Below are 18,662 nucleotides of genomic sequence, written 5' to 3'. Positions count from 1 at the left end.
CATTCATGAGCGTGGAGTGTATTTACAGAGCCATTAGGCTGCTAATGTTGCAGGCCCCGGCACAGACTGAAAAGAAAAAAGCTATTTATATACCACTCTGTTTGTTTTCATGTTTGCAGCGTGGCGCGCGCCATTGAGGAGATTACCTCAAGATATTTTGATTTGCATTTTTGAACAGATAAACGCGTCTCATGATGAGCTAAGGTGTGCTGTTAGTGGAACCAGGCATGCATTGTGTTGACGATGTGTAGGTTCATAATTAGGCAAAAACTGCCACACAATAGCATGTATAGGGGTCCTTTAGCAAGCGTTTGCTCATGTGCAAAGCGAGTGGCAAATGCTCAGGTGGATCAGCAGCTTGAAACATTTATGATTTTTTTACTATACAGCTTGTTAGGGGCCTGATACTGTCATACATGCAACATTAAATGGTGAATTAAGAGCAACATACCCACAAATTAAATGATTAGTGCCAAATTCAAAGCCTTAAATGTCATTATAACGTATTAAAGTGATAGTTTGGAAGTCTAAATGTATTCAAAATTTTATAAAATGTGCAAAATTGAGTCAAAAGTAATAATATATTTTTTTTTTTTGTAAAGTCCCGCTTTCCCAGATCTCTGCAACTAATCAGAATCTAGTTTCCTCCTGTGTTGACCAATGAGATGGGCTTTTCCTGTGAACCAGCCTTTCAGGTCCAATCAGGAGGGAGGGGGAGGAGCTTGATCGTTTACTTTTGAAAATTCTGTTCGTGCTCATTTACAATTTACAATTTCTCTACGGGACAATAAAGTATACAAAACAAAACAAACAAAAACAAACCAAGAAGGGCTTTCTGGTTGAAGAGGGGAGGAATTTGATCGTTTACTTTGAAATTAGGGTTAGGGATCACTTTGAATTTAATTCATACTGGCATTAAATCTGAATATTGATCTATAGTGGAACATTATGACATTGCTCAACAATTACAACTATTCATCGAAAATACCAAACTTATGGTCTCAAACATGTCGCGCTTTGGCTGAAATTGACCACATTCCTTTTGCTCAAAAGTCCGTTTTGTCCAATTCTCTTTCCTTCGTTTGATGAAATGTTTGCAAATCTTAAGAAATTATACATGTACTAATTCTTTCTGCGTTTGTGGCATTGAAATATCGTGTCTGTGCATTAAATTGTCATTAAAAAGCATTCAAATTGACTTGATTCGGCCTGTGTAAATCCTGTTTCTTAGTTACTTTATATTCATGTAATTAAGTTGCTGTTTTTCTATATCACATACTAAAATAAACTGTCCACATTTGCTACACTTTGCAATTAGAGAAAAAAAAGCTGCAATTGGAGAAGTTAGTGCAATTATGACAATAGAAAGAAGACTGAAAATTAACTTCTTCGCTCATTAGGTTGTATATAGAATCCGACCACATAAAGGCAGGGTTATTCCAGTTACTGAGGACATGAATCATTGTGAATCGCTGCCACTGAAATTGCGCTTTACTTCGCAGCCCTTAGCTATTATAACACCGCTCTGTACCATTTAATCCCAGATAAATTCTCTGTTCTGCACCTCCGCCGCTCCGATAGATCCGTCCGCAGACTGCAGCGCTCCTCTCGCTCTCGCTCGGATCGGGGGGGGGACCCACGCTGGGCATGTCAGGCGGGCAGCCGGTTGCCGCGGGCGACCTGCAGATCAGTGATGTGGCGGTGATGGCTCTAATGAAGCTGACACAGCACAGCCTCCCTGCTCCGGGCCCCCGGGGGCCTCCTGCTCCGCATGAGGCTCCGCAAACACTCCACCCACCCCCCCCACAGACTCACTCACGCTGCTGCGGCTCCTGTTAGACGTGCGCCTCTTTCAGGGGCAATTCCGATGCGCCGTTTATGATTAGCATTCTGCAGAGTATGGGGGTCACGCTGAAGTGGGTCAGAGCTGAGAAACATGGATTTGACTCTCTTGTTTTGATTGTTCTCGCTGTATTCTCTCTTTTTGTCCTTCATCTGTTCCAGTTTACATATTTGACCCTCTGAGGCTTCTGTAGTTCGGGATTGAATCAGCAGTTGGTTTCTTGCTTTCCCGGGCACTGGGTCCAGAGGAAAGATACATACAGAAAACATTTTTGTGGATGCTGTGGAGGAAGTTGAGAAAAGAAGATGCTCAGGATAGGACAAGATGGAGTTCAAGTTCAATTGTACGAACCACACTGCAAAAAGTAATTAACTAGATCAGTATAAACATCTCAATTTGAGCACAATAATCCAAATTGTAGTTGTTTTGACTAGTTAAGAAGTTCTTGGGCATTTGTCCCAGATTATTTCACTTGTTCTGAGATGTTTCTGACTCGTTTCGATACATTTCGTCCTCATTTCAGGTCATTTTCTTTGCCAATGGGGTAAGAAAATTGGTCTTATCTCATTGCCAATTTTATTTTCTTATTTCAAGCGAGATTTACCCTAGAACTGGTCTGAAATGTCCTCAAACAAGCAAAGTAAACTTGGTCCGATCGGGAAAAGTGTCTAAATGAGTGAAAACCACATTTCCCCAATTCAAGTCATTTAAGCCAATGCTTGATATTTACTTTTTGTAGTGCATTTGCAGAATAAATAAACACATTGAAATGAATGTGCAAAAGAGCCTCTTATCTCCTCAATGACATACAAATGTTTTTTTATACCAATCGAGGATAAAAAAAATATGACGAATCCCCTGTGTTTGTTTGTCTTTCCAGGAGCTGCCCATCTGACGCGACGAGGCGGGCAGACCAGCTGTGTCCCAGCGTTGACGGCCCATGATCCGGAAGCAGAACATGATCTGAAACACGCCCTGCTCCTCTCCTCCTTCTCCCTCTTTTTTTTTTGTTTTACTTTCCTTTTTTTCTTTGCGTCTCCTGGGCGTTTGATGAGCTCCGGACGTTTCCCTGGAAGCGCGGTAGACGTTCAGTGAATTCGATACATTTGTGACCAGCACAACCCCGGGCCCCCTCGCTCCTCCCGCCGCACGCCGCCATCATGGGGAGGAAAAAGATTCAGATTCAACGGATCACCGACGAGCGCAACAGACAGGTGAGGCAGCCGAGCGCACGGGATGTGGAGATGTTGTTCACGAGGCAATATGGACGTCTACTGGTTAAAAATGTTCACATTCTGGGTACGATTTTTTTTTAAACGATACTTGGTTTTTGATACTGATGCCTGAAACATACTTTTTTCCAATACCAAAACTATAATAATATATTGTCATCTAGAACCAGAAAAATTAGCATTATCAGGTCCCTCATTTTTACGATTGTGCTAACAGCAGTGCTATTTGCGATGATCGTGCGTGCATATTTAATTAGATCATTTGGGTCTCCTCAGTTTTAAAACTTGTTGACATTTTTATACATGGCAACGTGTAAACGAGCAGCAACCTCCCTCTCTCTTGATGCAGCTGCGTTTTTTGCCTTTTTCTGCGAACTGCGTTTGTGGTTTCTGTGTTCCACATTGTTTTACCGGATGCTTTTGTACGTCTTTGCCGTGATTTTTTGGGGGTTCGGTGAGTCCATAATGGTCCTGAAGAAAGCAGCTTTTAAAAAGTAAACAAACAGCTAGCTTGTGAGCTAAACCCATTTGAGACCTACATGTTTCTTCTTCTGAAAAGCTAAAGAGACACCAAGAGCCCCCCACACCTGCAAGAGGAGCTACAGGAAACAAGGAAGGGACAAAGGCAGAGGTATCTGGGCAAGATTCGCAGCCACAAATGCCTTCTATCCCTTCTGTTGTTCTTGCTGAGCTCTTCCCAGAAGATGGTGAAAGACTGTTGTGGTGCGGAGGGAGCTGCGCAGGAGGAAGAGGAACGAGGAGGTGGAGCTGACCAGTGCAGGACACCATGCTCTGAAACAGGAGGCGCTGCACCGTTTCAGGGGATCAGAGGAGACTGAAGCCAGCCAGGTTTCCTCCGAGTGCTACGGGTTCTCCGACCTCCAAAAACATGCCGTGAGGTTGACCCTCAATGGCGGCACGGCTCAGTCGCAGCGGCTCAGGACTAACACCTGAAGACTATTTTGTTGTTGTTGAAAACATCTTATTGTGCAATATTATTGTGTGAAGTCTCATCATCCCATTTTGTGAACGACTAAGTAGCATTTGCTCAAAGTTTCTCATCTACCTTTCAAAAGCACTAAAACAGTTGTTGCCACAGAAATCTGAATTCAGCGTGCGCTTCAGCTCAATGAGCGTGAAAATGATTTGTCTTGGACGTGCTATTTTCAAACCCCCCTCCCATAAACAAACTCCATAAGTACGACTGGAATCCGAGCGGGCACATTCTCACGGGGATGCGACACACATCCCGTGCCGCGGAAAAGGAATACGGCTTCCTTTCACTTGGGGGCCATAACTCAAACAATGGCAGCGAGTTTTATGAGGCTCGGATGACTGTACGGTGGCCGTGACGGGGCCCCTGAGCACCCCGGCGCTGCCTAAAGTAAAACATTCAAGAATAGCAATGATACCAGCGCAAAAACCACAAAACAAAACAAGCAAGCAGTCCCTCCGGTAACATCATTGTGAGGGGAATGAAAGCGTAAATGATCCGTCTAAAAAGTGCTAAATGGCTTTTCGCTCCATTGAGGAGATTGAGTAATGAGTTTGACTTCCCTATTGTCAGACATGGAGTTCGCACATATCCGCCAATCTTAGAAAAAAAAAGGAGTTATAAGTGTCTTGTGATGGGGATTTTAATGCATGCGCTGAAGTCTTCCCAGCTCCATGGAAAACGTCTCATACTGGACTATATTTTCTTCCCCTGGAGTAGCAGATTCTCGTCTTCACAATAAATGATGTAAGGTCACATTGGGGTCACTTTTGAAGCGAATCCTGGTGCACTCGCTGAAAAAAAGGCTCTCCTTTGGGCAGCTGGCGAACGTACACTGAGTCTGACGTGCGTTAACAGTTCAATGAGAGTAAATGTAAAGTAGCTGTTTTTTAGACGTGTAGGAGACATAAAAACATCGTGTTCAACTGACAACACACTACAAGATTTTTTTTGGCCCATATTTTTCAGTAGTAAGGTGCAGTCACAGAGAGTCGTACTGTGGGAGGGTCAACGGCTAGACTAACGTTCGAATGGTGTAACGAAGTCGGCAGAAATACGCGACAATCCAGACTATCACATCTCTTTCCTTGTCATGGCAACGGGACAAACATCAAAACAAGGCAGACCCCACCAAAAAGCCGCTAGGACCGACCAGCCAGATCTTAACTGCAAAGCAAACTCGGCTAAAGCTACTTCTCACGCGGTTGATCAGTCCAGCATTTCTTGTCTTCTCTCTAAATCCACTCGAAATACGTCCAACTTTGTAACCGCTTTTTGGAAGTGGTCATGTCATGCATATGGAGCTCAAAATTAGACTTAAAAACCTTACTTTGGTGCCTCAGCTTTGATATTTTATGTTTTTATAATTTGAAAATATGTCTCTGTGGGAATTAAATAGCAACAATGAAATGCAGGAGAAAGAGCTGGTGAAAACCCTGACTGGGGCTCCTCCTGCTGGCAGCTGTAGGAATCATTTTCTCAAAAAATAACTTCCCGGTATAAACACACTTCGAGCACAGTACAGCCCAGAGTCAATAATGTTGGATTATGAGCTTTTTTTATTGAGTTTTTTGTGTTTGATAACGCAAGTGTAGTCAGGAAGTACGAAACGAGGCGCTGACACCGTAGAAGAAGAAACGGCTAAATTGAACAGCTTTGTCCGAGGATTACTCAAGACCGTGTGAATGTTGTGAAATACTACTCCAGGTCTGTCTTTAATGAGACAACAACGTTAAAACATGGTTAAAACCTAAAGAAAGTTGATTTTGTAAGATACGTCTACTTTAATTTCCATTTGAGATCACTGCAGTGTAAACAAGCTCTGACATACTTGCTCGTAAGCACGGTGGAGCAATGCTGGGAGACACTGTTGACCAATCCGGACATTGATCAGGGGTCCGTTTGTTTTTCTCCAAAGACTAGATCAAGTCTAATGCCCTGAAATGTGCACCATATAACAACATTTCTGAGTGAAGAATTTGTACGTGTGGATTCACTTGTGAGAGATAAAAAAAGAGGAGTCTGTGCCCGGCGGCTACAAACATTTCTATATTTTGTAATCTGAACAAAGGCTACAGCCGGTGTTCTTCATTTACAATTTCAGTGTTTTCAATTTGAACTGAGATTGAGTCACATATTAGGTTAAATTGCAGTTTGGCACCAGTGAGGCTGTACAAGGATAATGCATGCCATTTTTATTATTCTGTAGCCTTCTTTTATAGCCTATATTGCTCCTTTATGACTCCCGCTTTTGACTTCTCAGGTCTTCCTATACCCTCTAAACTTAATTGCTTTGACTTTAGTATCAAAAATGAAAAAAAGTCGCTCCCAGTTTTCAAAATCCTGCTCGACGTCATTTCCATCGCTCGTGGTGGCCAAAGTCACCCCAGATTCCAGCCATGAGGAAATGGAACTTGAAAAATGTGAAAATGAGAATCTTCAAGGTGTAAGGAAAAAAAAGAAGTGGGATTGGGTTTAGCCGTAGGGTCTCGTAAATCATCTTTCACATCCTCATCAATCTTTTGCGGGGCTCATATGCGTAAAAAGAGAGGCTCGGGGCGCCCGCGGGAGTCAGAACAGAAGCCTTCCCTGTTGTACTTTTGCAGACAGAGCCAACTTTTGGATCAGGTGTCGCAAGTGTTGCCCAGTATAAAGGTGTAGTGTGTGGCTGTGTTTGTTTGTAGTGTCAAATAACAAAAAAACATTCACTCTGGCTCCAGCTATTGAAAATTGCTTCAGTAAGCTTCTGCTATACAACCTCTCATGTTGATCACAATTATTTACTCTTTTTAGCCGTTTTCTGGCGGACTATTAACATATTTATCACACACTAATAAAGTCAAGTTAGTCGTGTCTAACTGGATGTTTTTTCACCGCAAATTGTTCAGTAGAAGCGGGGTGAAAAAAGTCGGCACTTACTGCTAACGTTAGCATGTGTAGCATGAAGCTAACATGAGGTTCCTGGTTAGCATTGTCTGTTTTTTAGCCTCTTAACTCTAGTCATTAGCCAAGTATCCAGGCGTTACCCAAATCTATAAGCTTACTGAAAAAGGAGGATGATAGAGCAACAAAAATACATCAAAAAAGTGACAACAAAGTTACAAAAACGCAACAAAAAAGACCACAAAATAGTGATAAAGTAGCAAAAAAAAATTAAGAAGACACAAACTAACATTCAAGATATCAATATCGCAAAAGAAAAATATATTGTCGTATTTATATCGAGATATGAACATTCAAAATATTCAAATCGAAAAAGCAAGATATAAGCGATATCGATTTTCATCAATAAAACTGCACTCTTTTGTATTATGATTTTCACCTAACCCATAGTTATATCGCATCGATATTGAGATATCTGGCATGAATATCGAGATATGAAGTTTTGTCCATATCGTTCATCCCTAGTGGAAATTTGACTCATTTTTTTTGTAGACAAAGGACATTTTGTTCCCTAAATAGTCGCGTTCCAACCCTTCAATTTGCGATTTTGATTCCACTCTGATTTGTCAAACAGACCAGAACGCAGCATTCGGAACTTTAGAGGAGTCTGATGATATGATTACTCTCTTTTTCATCAAAGAAAAAACATTAGAACATGATTAAAATCCCCCCCCCCCCCCCCCCAAAAAGCCAGTTTAGCAAAAATGTAGGTCCACTAAGAGCAAATTGAATCATACCTAGATTAACCGTAGTGCTTATAACATCATTTCCCCCCCTCACTTTGAGAGTGGTGAGCGTTGAATCGGGAGAACATGGCGCCCGTTCCCCTCCCACGTGTTGATTCAGAGGCTGCCATAAGCTCCAGCGAACAAACAGCGCTCAGAGTGTGGGCCCCGGCTGGAAATGTGACAAAGAACACATTTTTTTTTTTTTTCTTCTTCTTCACACAGACAAAAAGCCGAGACGAGCCAGGGATTGTCAGGGAAATTGGACTCAAATCATGATTCATTTCCACTGGAGAGCTTTATGTGAGAAGGTACCGCGGCGTCTCTGATAAGGTTTGACTGCACCATAACCTCCGCCGCGCGCTGATGAAATTTGGTGTAACTACTTTGCCGGGGTTTTCTTTTGAAAGTTAGGTGAAATTGCAATTTAACAATTCCATTTAGCTCCTTGACTTTTGAGCATGTTTGGTGAAACCTAATGACGCCTTACAAAGCTAAAACGTAGTCGGAGTCATCTTTTTTATTTGCTATGATCACAGTCGCGTTGGGGGACTTTAGCAGAGAAGTGACTGGCATTCTGAAATTGATGCAAAACATTTAACTCATTGACTGCCAATGATGTCTATAGACGTCAATTGAAATCCGAACGTTCACTGCCAATGACGTCTATATGAGATCGACGTCAATGAGGTTTTTCAATGGGAACAGCTGCAGCAAAGACTTGAGCATGTCTGGTGTTAAAATCTTAGTTGTGCTGCCTAATGGTCAGAAAACAGCATTTTGGGTGATTTCACCTATTTTCTACGGACGATTACTAAAGGATGGAAAGAGGAACAAACAAGCTTTTTTTTTAGATGAAAGAAGAGAGTCTTATCTTTCTTTTGGTGGGTTTCGTGTTGACATAGACCTAGACCTAAATTTTCTGTGGGTCTTGAAAAAACAGTCAAAATCCTGAAAAGCTCTCTGATTTGAAAATGTCTGGCAGTCAATGAGTTAATTGGCGATCAGGACCTCAGTAAGATTAGCATGAGCCACAAGAGCTAGCGGTAACATAGCATCATGCAGGGAGGATGCTATCTAGACAAACTGACTAAAACCTCTTTGTTGATGTTGTCGTCAGTTGCACATGAAATTGTTCGGGTCACAGACGCACAACACGCCACAGCTGAGCTGCCTATGAGCTAGCCCCACGTTAGCCCCAGCTGCCTGCGCAGAGCGTTCGGGCTCGTTGCCCAAGTGAGCAGGGTTGCCAGGTCTCAGCAGCCAAACCCGCCCAATAATATCTGAAAAACTGGCCAAAATCCGCAGACATTCAGCGCGGCTGGATTTTTCAATGTTTTTACTATTTTACAGACAGAGAAGAGAAATCCGTCTCTTTCTGAAAACGCAGCCTTGGATTTGGATTCGAAACAGTGATCTTTATCAAGTAATAAGCTACAAATAGCCAATCTTCTATTGAAAACAGCATGGCAAAAAAAAAAAACGCTATATAATTGACCGCCACATGGTATGGGGAAGGATTATTCTTAGTCACTGCTGAATCACCATGCAGTGGATCCTCTGACGCAAAAACAGATAAATAATAGAATTTGCCAAGAGCAGAGGAAATGGATAAGAAAAAAAAATCACGGCATTAACGTTTTTAACCGCTTTAATTTATGTTAGTGGTGGAACCGTGAGCTGTGTTTGGTGAGAGCAAGGATTTGATTTTTCAACGATTTTTAGCGACGATCATTTCCTGTAATGAATGAATCCATCCTCATTCATTTATTAGGCTTCGCTAGATCATAGCCATGGACGTCTTTCCTCAGGGGAACCTAATGTGTATGTTTTTAGTGGGTGCGGAAACCGAAGCACCAACATCCAACCAACGCAGGCACGAGGAGAACAAGCAAACTCTGCGCACATCGGCCCCACCTGACCCCCTGGAACCTCAAACCGGGACCTTCTTGCTGCGGGGCGAGAGCTCTAACCGCTGTGCCACCGGGCCGCAGTCGATGTTTTTTTTTCCTCCCATCCTGATGCATCTGTCAACAATCCAGGCGTAGCGCGGCGGCGGGAGGTGAAAACCAAGTTGGGGGTCGAGGGGGAGCAACAACAGTGATAGGTGGGTGTCGGTTGCCCCTGGATACGACCCCGATATCGTTTGCTTCGCGGCGGCGGGATGCTAAGAGCGAGCGAGGCAAACTGGCGCGCGGCGTTGCAGGTTGGACGAGAGAATAAGACTCAAAACAGGAGGAGGATGGATGGAGCGTGGGAACGGAGGAGGCAGAAGGGAAGAGCTGCTTCGAAGGGCTTTATCCTCACAATCTTATCTCGTCTCCTAGCTCCTCGATGCGGCTTCCTCCCTTCTCCCCTTCCTTCCTTCCTCCCTTTCCATCCTTCTTCATTGGATTCATTCTTTCTGATTACATTGAGAGCAGTCAGAGCCGCCCGCAGCCCCGCTAATACAGAGCCCTATAGAAAAGATACTATTACCCGCGCGGAGAGAGGGAAGAGGTACTTACCGCTTTCCGAGATCTCGTTTGTAATGGATCTTAGACACGCCGTGGTTGCCGCGCACGGAGGAAAATATGGCCGATAAATTCCGCTTTATGGAGAAGGGTTGGACTATTCATACGGCGAATATTCAGTAAATAGCAAGCCAAACGGAATAGCTCAATAAGGCCTGCAATTGACTCATCCGCGCGACCAATATGATAACTTTGCAATTTAGCCGTCTTTGAGAGGAAACAAAGTTAAGTTAAATCACCTCACTGGAGGATTTATTTCAGTGACGGAGCTGGTGCGTGGGTTCGAGTCCTGGCACTGACAATTTGCTGAATGTCTCTTCCTGCTCTTCACCCTGCCATCCTATCCAATCCAAAAAGTTATTTAGAAGAATGCTTTCAATGTCGCTTTGCTCACAGGGGAGCATTTAGGCCTTTCCATTAGCGCTTGGTTAGCTCTACCTGGCTAATCTCTTTGCGTTCCCGCTGCAGAAAACATGGTTCTCGTTCGAGTTAAGATTTCATGTGTGAGACCGACTCGAGACGTCCCGCGTGACAGTCGGGTTTGGGTCAGGCTCGGGTTTCAATATAGGCTTAGTTGATTGGATCCAAAATGTGATTATAAAAGAGAGGAGTTGTCTCTTTCAGACTTTTTCCTGCGGTGCGATCGTTCTTTGCTCTTTCTCTCAGGACAATGTCTGACTCTCAGTGGCTAAATAGGCAGTTTGATTCCTGTTGGTTTGTAAAAAAGTATTTTAAATGCAGCGTGATGTTTATGAACAACGAGGAGGAAGAGGAGAAGAGAAACTGCAGGTACAGCGCGCAACCCGTCTCCCATCCAAGAACCGACCAGGCCCGTCCCTGCTTAGCTTCTGAGATCTGACAGCATCGGGCAGAGCAGAGGTGGTGTGGCCTGAGCGAGCTCTCACTTTGCCTTAATAGGCTTCCTTAGAAATAATAGTTATGGCTGGGTTCGGGTCGTGTCAGGCCTGATCTCACCTCTGGTCCTCGTGTTTTTTGTCTCTCCTCTGGGAGAGACAAAAAAAATGACTATAATATACTTTTGCCGCGGTGGAGTTGTATTGGTGTGCCTAAACCATCAACCCAAATGATTCAGAATAGTCTGGTACTCATGACCTGAAACACAAACTCATCAGTTCTGATCACCCTGCAAAAAGTTATTTAGAAATGAGTACATTTGCCCCCGTTTTAAAGTCACACTGTGTAACTGAGACAAACCATGCTCCTAATGACCAGCTAAGCACAGAAAATGGTATTGTTGCAGTGGGTAATCAAAGAATGGATTTGGATGAGGACCTACCTCATGATATGATAATAAAAATAATTTAAAAAAACAATAAAAATATCTGTAACGGAACAAATGCTTGTATTTCATTCTATGTGAAATGGGTGAAATGTTACGCGATGTGGCTTTAAATGAATCATTTCAAGGAGTATGTCAGTGGGGCAAGTTTTTTTACACTTAAATTAAGAAAAAAGTATATTTTTTCAAGTAAATTAAGCTTCTTTAATCTTGAGATCTAGGTTTAGTGCCTGATTGTTCATTTGTCAGGCTCTATCATCCATCTCCAGAGTGTGAACCCAGCTCAAAATATGGACCCAGTTCCCGAGTTTCCAACTAAAAGACAGGTCAAAGGACAAATTTCCCTTCAAAAGTGTTTTCCCCTCATCATTTTTTGTGTGAGTCTTAAATTAAAATCCATTTTCTCATTCATAATGGCGTGATTGTTTTGTGCGTTGGCCCTGGTCGTGTGCCCCTTGTGGAGGTCACCCCAAGGCCTGCCTGCTCTCCTCTCCCGCTGACTGGAGAAGGACAGACATCGCTCATGTGTCCACAATAGGACTTGTTTTAAAACACACGGCTCTGCGAACTCCAGCTCTCAAGGTGAAGCCGGTCTTTCCGCGCTCACGCCTCCTCAGTTCTATTTGATTAATTGTATTACGGCATCATTTGGGGCGCGTTACAGTCGGCCGTCCTGCTTTGGCCCTGGCTTGTTATGAAAGCCTCCAAGAACTCGTTTAGAATATTTTCAGGACTGCTGCTATGGAACAACACAAAAGCAACATTTGGTCGTTTGTAGGTTGATGATAGTCAAAAAGTGCTCTATTGTTTGATTTTCTATGGAGATTTTAGTGACCATAAGAATGTGTGTTTTTAATGTTTATGTGAGAGCAAAAGATAAATACAACACCTGTTACTACACTTCATGCACAAACATATATAACTCCATGGACTTGGCAGGACTTTTCTTAATTGTCCTTTTTGTTGTAATTGGTTTGCAGACTGGTAGATGAAGTTTTGTAGAGATATGTGCTTCATTTGTCATTATAGTAACTGCAGTAGAAACCGCACACAGCAGATGCAGGGTTATAGCTCTGTGTGCGCTCCTACTATGGCACAACCTGCTCTGTGCGTAACCAGAGCACCCATAAGAGCACCGATGCAGACGACTGAGTGTGGAGTGACTCGAGGATCACTGGAACATGAGCAAATGAAACCACTCCAGGTGTGCATGTGAAGAGGCTTTAACACTGTAACGAAATGGGAATTTACATGATGAGCCCGTTAAGAGTTCTATTGCCAAAAACAAGTTCAAAGAAAGAGAAAAAAAAGATCTTTATGTTGCATTGTTTTTAATGGTTAAATATGGTGTAAAATAAAATCAATAAATCAACGCTTTACTGTCATTGTCATTTTAAGAACAACAATGACATTTCTTTGGAGCATAACAACATATGTGCAAAAATAAACCTCTCGTTCACCAATATTAAGGTTGATCAACCGCAGTTTTCTGTTTATGCAACTGAACTCTTAATATGTGACTTTTCCAATATCGCCAACTGAACTGGGTGAAAAGAGTTGAGTAGGGCTACAACTAACGATTAAAGCAGTACTAAGTAACTCTTCCCCCTAGAGGCCATAAGCGCAACTGCAGGTGTCGCAGCAAGTTACGATTTTTTAACTTTTTAATTGTCTTGGAGAGTAAATACTACGCTGACAGGAAAGGCGAAGGGGGAGAGGGTTACTGTGCATCCAATTATACAATGGAAATATATTCCTCACTCAAACTTTGCTGTAAATACTGTTTGAAGTGACGTTAGCCCGCAGTTAGCTTTGCCCGTTAGCCTGTTAGCTTCTTCTTCGTGATTCCATTAGTGTGTATTGCTTTCTCCGGACCGGTGGCAGTCAAGTTGCAAACATGGTTTTCTGGTCAGAGACACCAGGGGGAGATGAAAGACCCTCCAATCATCCCATAAACACTTGTATTATCCCCACAGGGACTACGGGGAGGATTTATTAAGGTAAACACGTTACTTTGTACTGCTTTAATCTACCGATTATTTTCACGATTAATCGCTTGGCTGTGAATGGTGTATGAAAATGTTATCTTTGGTATTTTTTCTATCACATAACGCTATAGTGACATCGCTTGAGGACATATTGATGGAGTAAACTTAAAGTGAATGTTTGTTGGAGGCTCTTTGTGCTGATTCTGCTTCTGATTGGATGAGACGCAGATGGATATTTATGAAATTTTCAATGTACAAAACACTACAGACCCTAACTATGAAAACAAAGTAGGTTTTCATTAAAAAATACTCTATTTGAGTCTGTGTTTACTGGAAAACGATTAATCGATTACTAAAATAGTTCAATATTAGATTAGCTGTTTCAGCCCTAGAGTTGAGGACGTTATTGCTTCTCTCTTCAGAAGCTTCTTCTACTACTGCTCTTGTTGTCAAATGTCGGATTAGTTCGTTCCTAATCACAACTATTTCTTGTTTACACTAAAACACTTCCACTAAATAAAATAGTCTTCGATTTTGCTAAAGAAAGAAGAAACTTCTAAAGTCAGAAGGTCCTCAACTCTAGCAACCCAGTCCAGTCATTTGAAAATCTCTACTTCAATATTGATTTCCTGGCAAGCCTACACATACATATTTCATACAGAAAAGCCACATCTGGTCCATGATTTGAACCCAGGACCTTTTTGATACGAGATGTGCCCTGACACGTTATGATCCCGCCACATTTTATGGAGTAAAAGTCACTCCAGGACACCATCCATAGCCTTCAACCTCCTTTATATTTACCCACAATGGGAGCTCTATAATGACAATTTCCAGCCGACAAAGGCTGTGTGTTGACATTTCACAATACCTCACCGTCGCTCCATTCTCCTCCTGATCTCGCTCTTTCTCCGCTCTGTTTGTGCGTTTGCATTGTGCGCTCTAATCCAAGTAAATCCAAATCTCGGAGGATGCCAGTTGGAAAATCGCGGATACAGGCTGCGCTGGGTTGTTCACAAGTGAGGGGGAGGCGGGGACCGTGTGTGACAGAGCGCGGCGGAGATGGAGAGAGCGTGCGAGGAGGAAGGGGGGGGGGAAGAGGAGAGCAAGTGTGAAAACGCCAGCAAGGGTGGATGTGACGGAGGGAAGGAGTGTGTGGGCAAATTCGAGGAGGAACGAGCTGAAAGAGTCTTGAGTGTGTGGAAACATCTGGGGCCCTGAGTGCAGCAGCTGGTCGTACGCCCGGCCTTCACTCTTCCAGTTACGACCACCACACTCTTACAAGCTGTGACCACTCGGACTTAACCCCTTTGTGTGCCACGACAAGGTGTAATTATTATACCAATGATAGACTTGAGTCCCAGATGTGCGGGCAGTGGTTGACAGCGGCGCATGGAAAATGTCGTAGGAGAGTCAGGCTACGAGCAGATGTCCCGTGTGCTTTCCAGGCTGTCCGCTGCAGCCACCTTCATGGACTGCAAATGCACGGGCACGTCTTTGTTTTAAAACTACCAAAAAGTTGTCCAAACATTGGCGACACAAAACTGAAACATCCACTGGTGAAATACAAAGATTCCTCTAAGAGCAACTTAAAGCAGCACTTATTTACCTTAGTAAACCCTCCCCGTAGGCCCTCTGGGGGTAATACAAGTGTTTATGGGATGATTGGAGGGTCTTTCATCTCCCCCTAGTGTCTCTGACCAGAAAACCATGTTTGCAACTTGACTGCCCCCGGTGCGGAGAAAGCAATACACACTAATGGAATCACGAAGAAGAAGCTAACATGCTAACGGGCAAAGCTAACTGTGGGCTAGCGTCACTTTAAACTGTATTTACAGCCAAGTTTGAGTGAAAAAAAATATTTCTATTGTATAATTGAATGTACAATATCCCTCTCCCCCTTCGCCTTTCCTGACGGCGTAGTATTTACTCTCCAAGACAATTAATAAATTAAAAAATCGTAACTTGCTACTACACCTGCAGTTGCGCTTATGGCCTCTAGGGGGAAGAGTTACTTAGTACTGCTTTAAAGGAACAGGCCAACGTTTTTCCATACTGAGATATGTTCTTACCTGAGCTTAGACGAGTTGATGCGTACCTGTCTGGTCTTTGTGCGTGCCCTCAGTCACGCAAAACGACCAAAGATGTTGCTAGCATTTGGCCTCTCCCAATGTATTCCTATAGCTCCAAACGGGGGTGATGTTGGAAGCTACCAAGCTCTTCCACGGGCACAAAGACCAGACAGGTACGCATCAACTCGTCTAAGCTCAGGTAAGAACATATCTCAGTATGGAAAAACGGTGGCCTGTTCCTTTAAACACTTCCTATGGGACCTACAAAATAAAAGTTCATCCGTAATCCGGTTTAAGAACAGCTTCATTGTGGCGAGGTCCGACAACAGCTCACGTAGCTGCGCAAGCAACAAGATGGAAGGTAAAGTAAAGTGTGAACAATTAAAGGAATAGGCCACCGTTTTTACATACTGAGATATGTTCTTAGCTTACTTTAGACGTGTTAATATATCCCCGTCTGGTCTTTGTCCGTGCGCTCTGTCACGCAAACGGAGCACATACGCTGCCTCTCCCACATGTCATATAGCTCCAAAAAAGCTCACGATAGAAGCTACCAAGCTCTTCCACGTGTTTCCTATTTAAATAAAGTTACGTGAAGTGTTTTCATGCGAAGTATATTTACACAGAAATGTAGCATGTCGATTTTATAAGCAAATAAAAAGGGGGACTATATTGTGAGGCGTAATGATACGAGGAGCAAAACGTCCGCGCAGTAACTCCTAAAGACTTCCCCCGCTCACTTCCGTCAATAACCTTTAGGAGTTACTGCGCGGACGTTTTACTCCTGTATCATTACGCCTCACAATATAGTCCCCCTTTTTATTTGCTTATAAAATCGACACGTTACATTTCTGTGTAAATATACTTCGCATAAAAACACTTCACGTAACTTTATTTAAATAGGGAACACGTGGAAGAGCTTGGTAGCTTCTATCGTGAGCTTTTTTGGAGCTATGTGACATGTGGGAGAGGCTGCGTATGTGCTCCGTTTGCGTGGCAGAGCGCACGGACAAAGACCAGACGGGGATATATTAACACGTCTAAAGTGAGGTAAGAGCATATCTCAGTATGTAAAAACGGTGGCCTATTCCTTTAAGAGAAATGGTGTAAACATTGGGCAAAAACAAAAATTATGTACAAAAATAAATAAAAGTTGGGGGGAAAAATTGGGGGGCAAAATCATTTATTTGAACTGAAACAACAAAGTCACTTCTTGTAATGCTGCTACTAGACCAAAAGCGTCAAAACTTGGATCCAAGAATAGATTTTTTTTTTTCTGTACCTGCTTTTGATGCTTTTATTCTTTTGATACTGGTAGTACCTACACTTTTTCTTCTGATACCAGACTGGTTTCGTACAACGGTACTGAGCCCTAGTCAAAACCGTGCCAAACCAAGAAAATATATTTAAAATAGTAATTAAAAGAGTTTTGGAATGACTCGTTACTGACGCACACTGCAGCTTCCAAACACTTTATTGTAAGCGATAACTCCAGGACATAACATTTTTAAAGGAACAGGCCACCACTTTTCCATTCTGAGATATGTTCTTACCTGAGCTTAGACGAGTTGTACGTACCTGTCTGGTCTGTGTTCCCGTGGAAAAGCGTGGGAGAGACCAAACGCTAACAACGACCAAACAGGTACGCATCAACTCGTCTAAGCTCAGGCAAGAAAAACGGTGGCCTGTTCCTTTACGTCTGCATTGATTTATTATAACAGAACACGCCAGGAATCAGAGAAATCTTAGCAATTTTGACGACATAATCCCAATCTCTATCGGTTGCATTCCACAACAAATAGCCCCAGCAGAGTATGAAAGCGAATCAGTAATACAGTAATTGGCTTGTTGCACGGTATGGCTATGCTAGTTCCTCTGACCTGAACTTGTGAGCGCCAGTACTTCCTGTCTGTATTCTTTTCCTATAGAGATTAGCTCAGACCTGCTGGACTAATAATCATATTTTCTAAAGATTACGTGGTGGACAGTGAGTTTCCTGGTAGATGATCATTTACTGTGTGTTCAAATCTTGATGTAACGAGTTCAGAGGAGACGCCTGTGATCATAAAGGATTGATAGTTTGTCTTGAAGCTAAAGGCGAACATGCTATAAAAAATGGAATAAAAATATATAGCGATGGTTTATATGCAGATTAGTTTATATTTGAGGCACTATTTCAAATTTTATAATAACATACAAATATAAATGAAATTAATGTTAGCCTTTAGCTTCAAGACAAACTCACTGATCCTTATAAACATAGGCGTCTCCTCTACGGAAATATTTACACTGTACAGCAACTCTTTAACCTGAAGTAAGTGATCATCTACCAGGAACTCACCGTCCACCACAGAATCTGTAGGAAAGCATTCGAACGAGTCTAAGCTAACCTTAATGGAAATTAATATGGACAGGAAGTACTAGCGCCCACAACTTCAGCTCAGAGGAACTAGCGTAGGCACATTGTGCAACAAGCTAATTGGCTTGTTGCACGGTATGGCTATGCTAGCTCCTCTGACCTGAACTTGCGAGCGCCAGTACTTCCTGTCTGTATTCTTTTCCTGGAATAATAATCATATTTTCTAAAGATTATGTCGTGGGCAGTGAGTTTGTCTTGAAGCTAAAGGCTAACATGCTATAAAAGAATTGAATAAACGGCTCTATTTCAAATTGTAAAATGCATGAAATGAATGTTAGCCTTTAGCTTCAAGACAAACTCACTGATCCTTATAAACATAGACGTCTCCTCTACGGAAATATTTACACTGTACAGCAAACTCGTTAAACCTGCGGTAAGTGATCATCTACCAGGAACTCACTGTCCACCACAGGATCTGTAGGAAATACGATGAATCGAACGGGTCTAAGCTAATCTTAATGGACATCAATACGAACAGGAAGTACTAGCGCACACAACCTCAGCTCAGAGGAACTAGCTTAGCCACATTGTGCAACAAGCCAATACAGTAGCGCTACGACAAACCACACTCACTATGGATCATTTCGTCGCTCAACTTTCCTCCACTACAAACCCTCTCTGCATGTGAAGAGT

At 42.7% G+C, this 18,662-nt stretch overlaps 1 protein-coding gene across 8 annotated transcripts in view; it reads left to right on the top strand.

The window, feature by feature from the left end:
* mef2d (myocyte enhancer factor 2d) overlaps positions 1–18,662 on the top strand; it is a 275,105-nt gene that overhangs the window by 146,432 nt on the left and 110,011 nt on the right. For all 8 annotated transcript variants that reach the window (XM_079561919.1, XM_079561925.1, XM_079561923.1 and 5 more), the window contains exon 3: positions 2,724–3,057. In XM_079561919.1, the coding sequence (XP_079418045.1) occupies positions 3,004–3,057 (54 nt within the window). In that variant the 5' untranslated portion in view covers positions 2,724–3,003. The remainder of the gene's footprint in view (positions 1–2,723; positions 3,058–18,662) is intronic.

This window comes from Gobius niger (genome assembly GCF_951799975.1).
Source record: "Gobius niger genome assembly, chromosome: 8".
Taxonomy (NCBI): Eukaryota; Metazoa; Chordata; class Actinopteri; order Gobiiformes; family Gobiidae; genus Gobius; species Gobius niger.
Note: the sequence above shows the minus strand (reverse complement) of the source record. Positions and strands in the feature narration are given on the sequence as shown.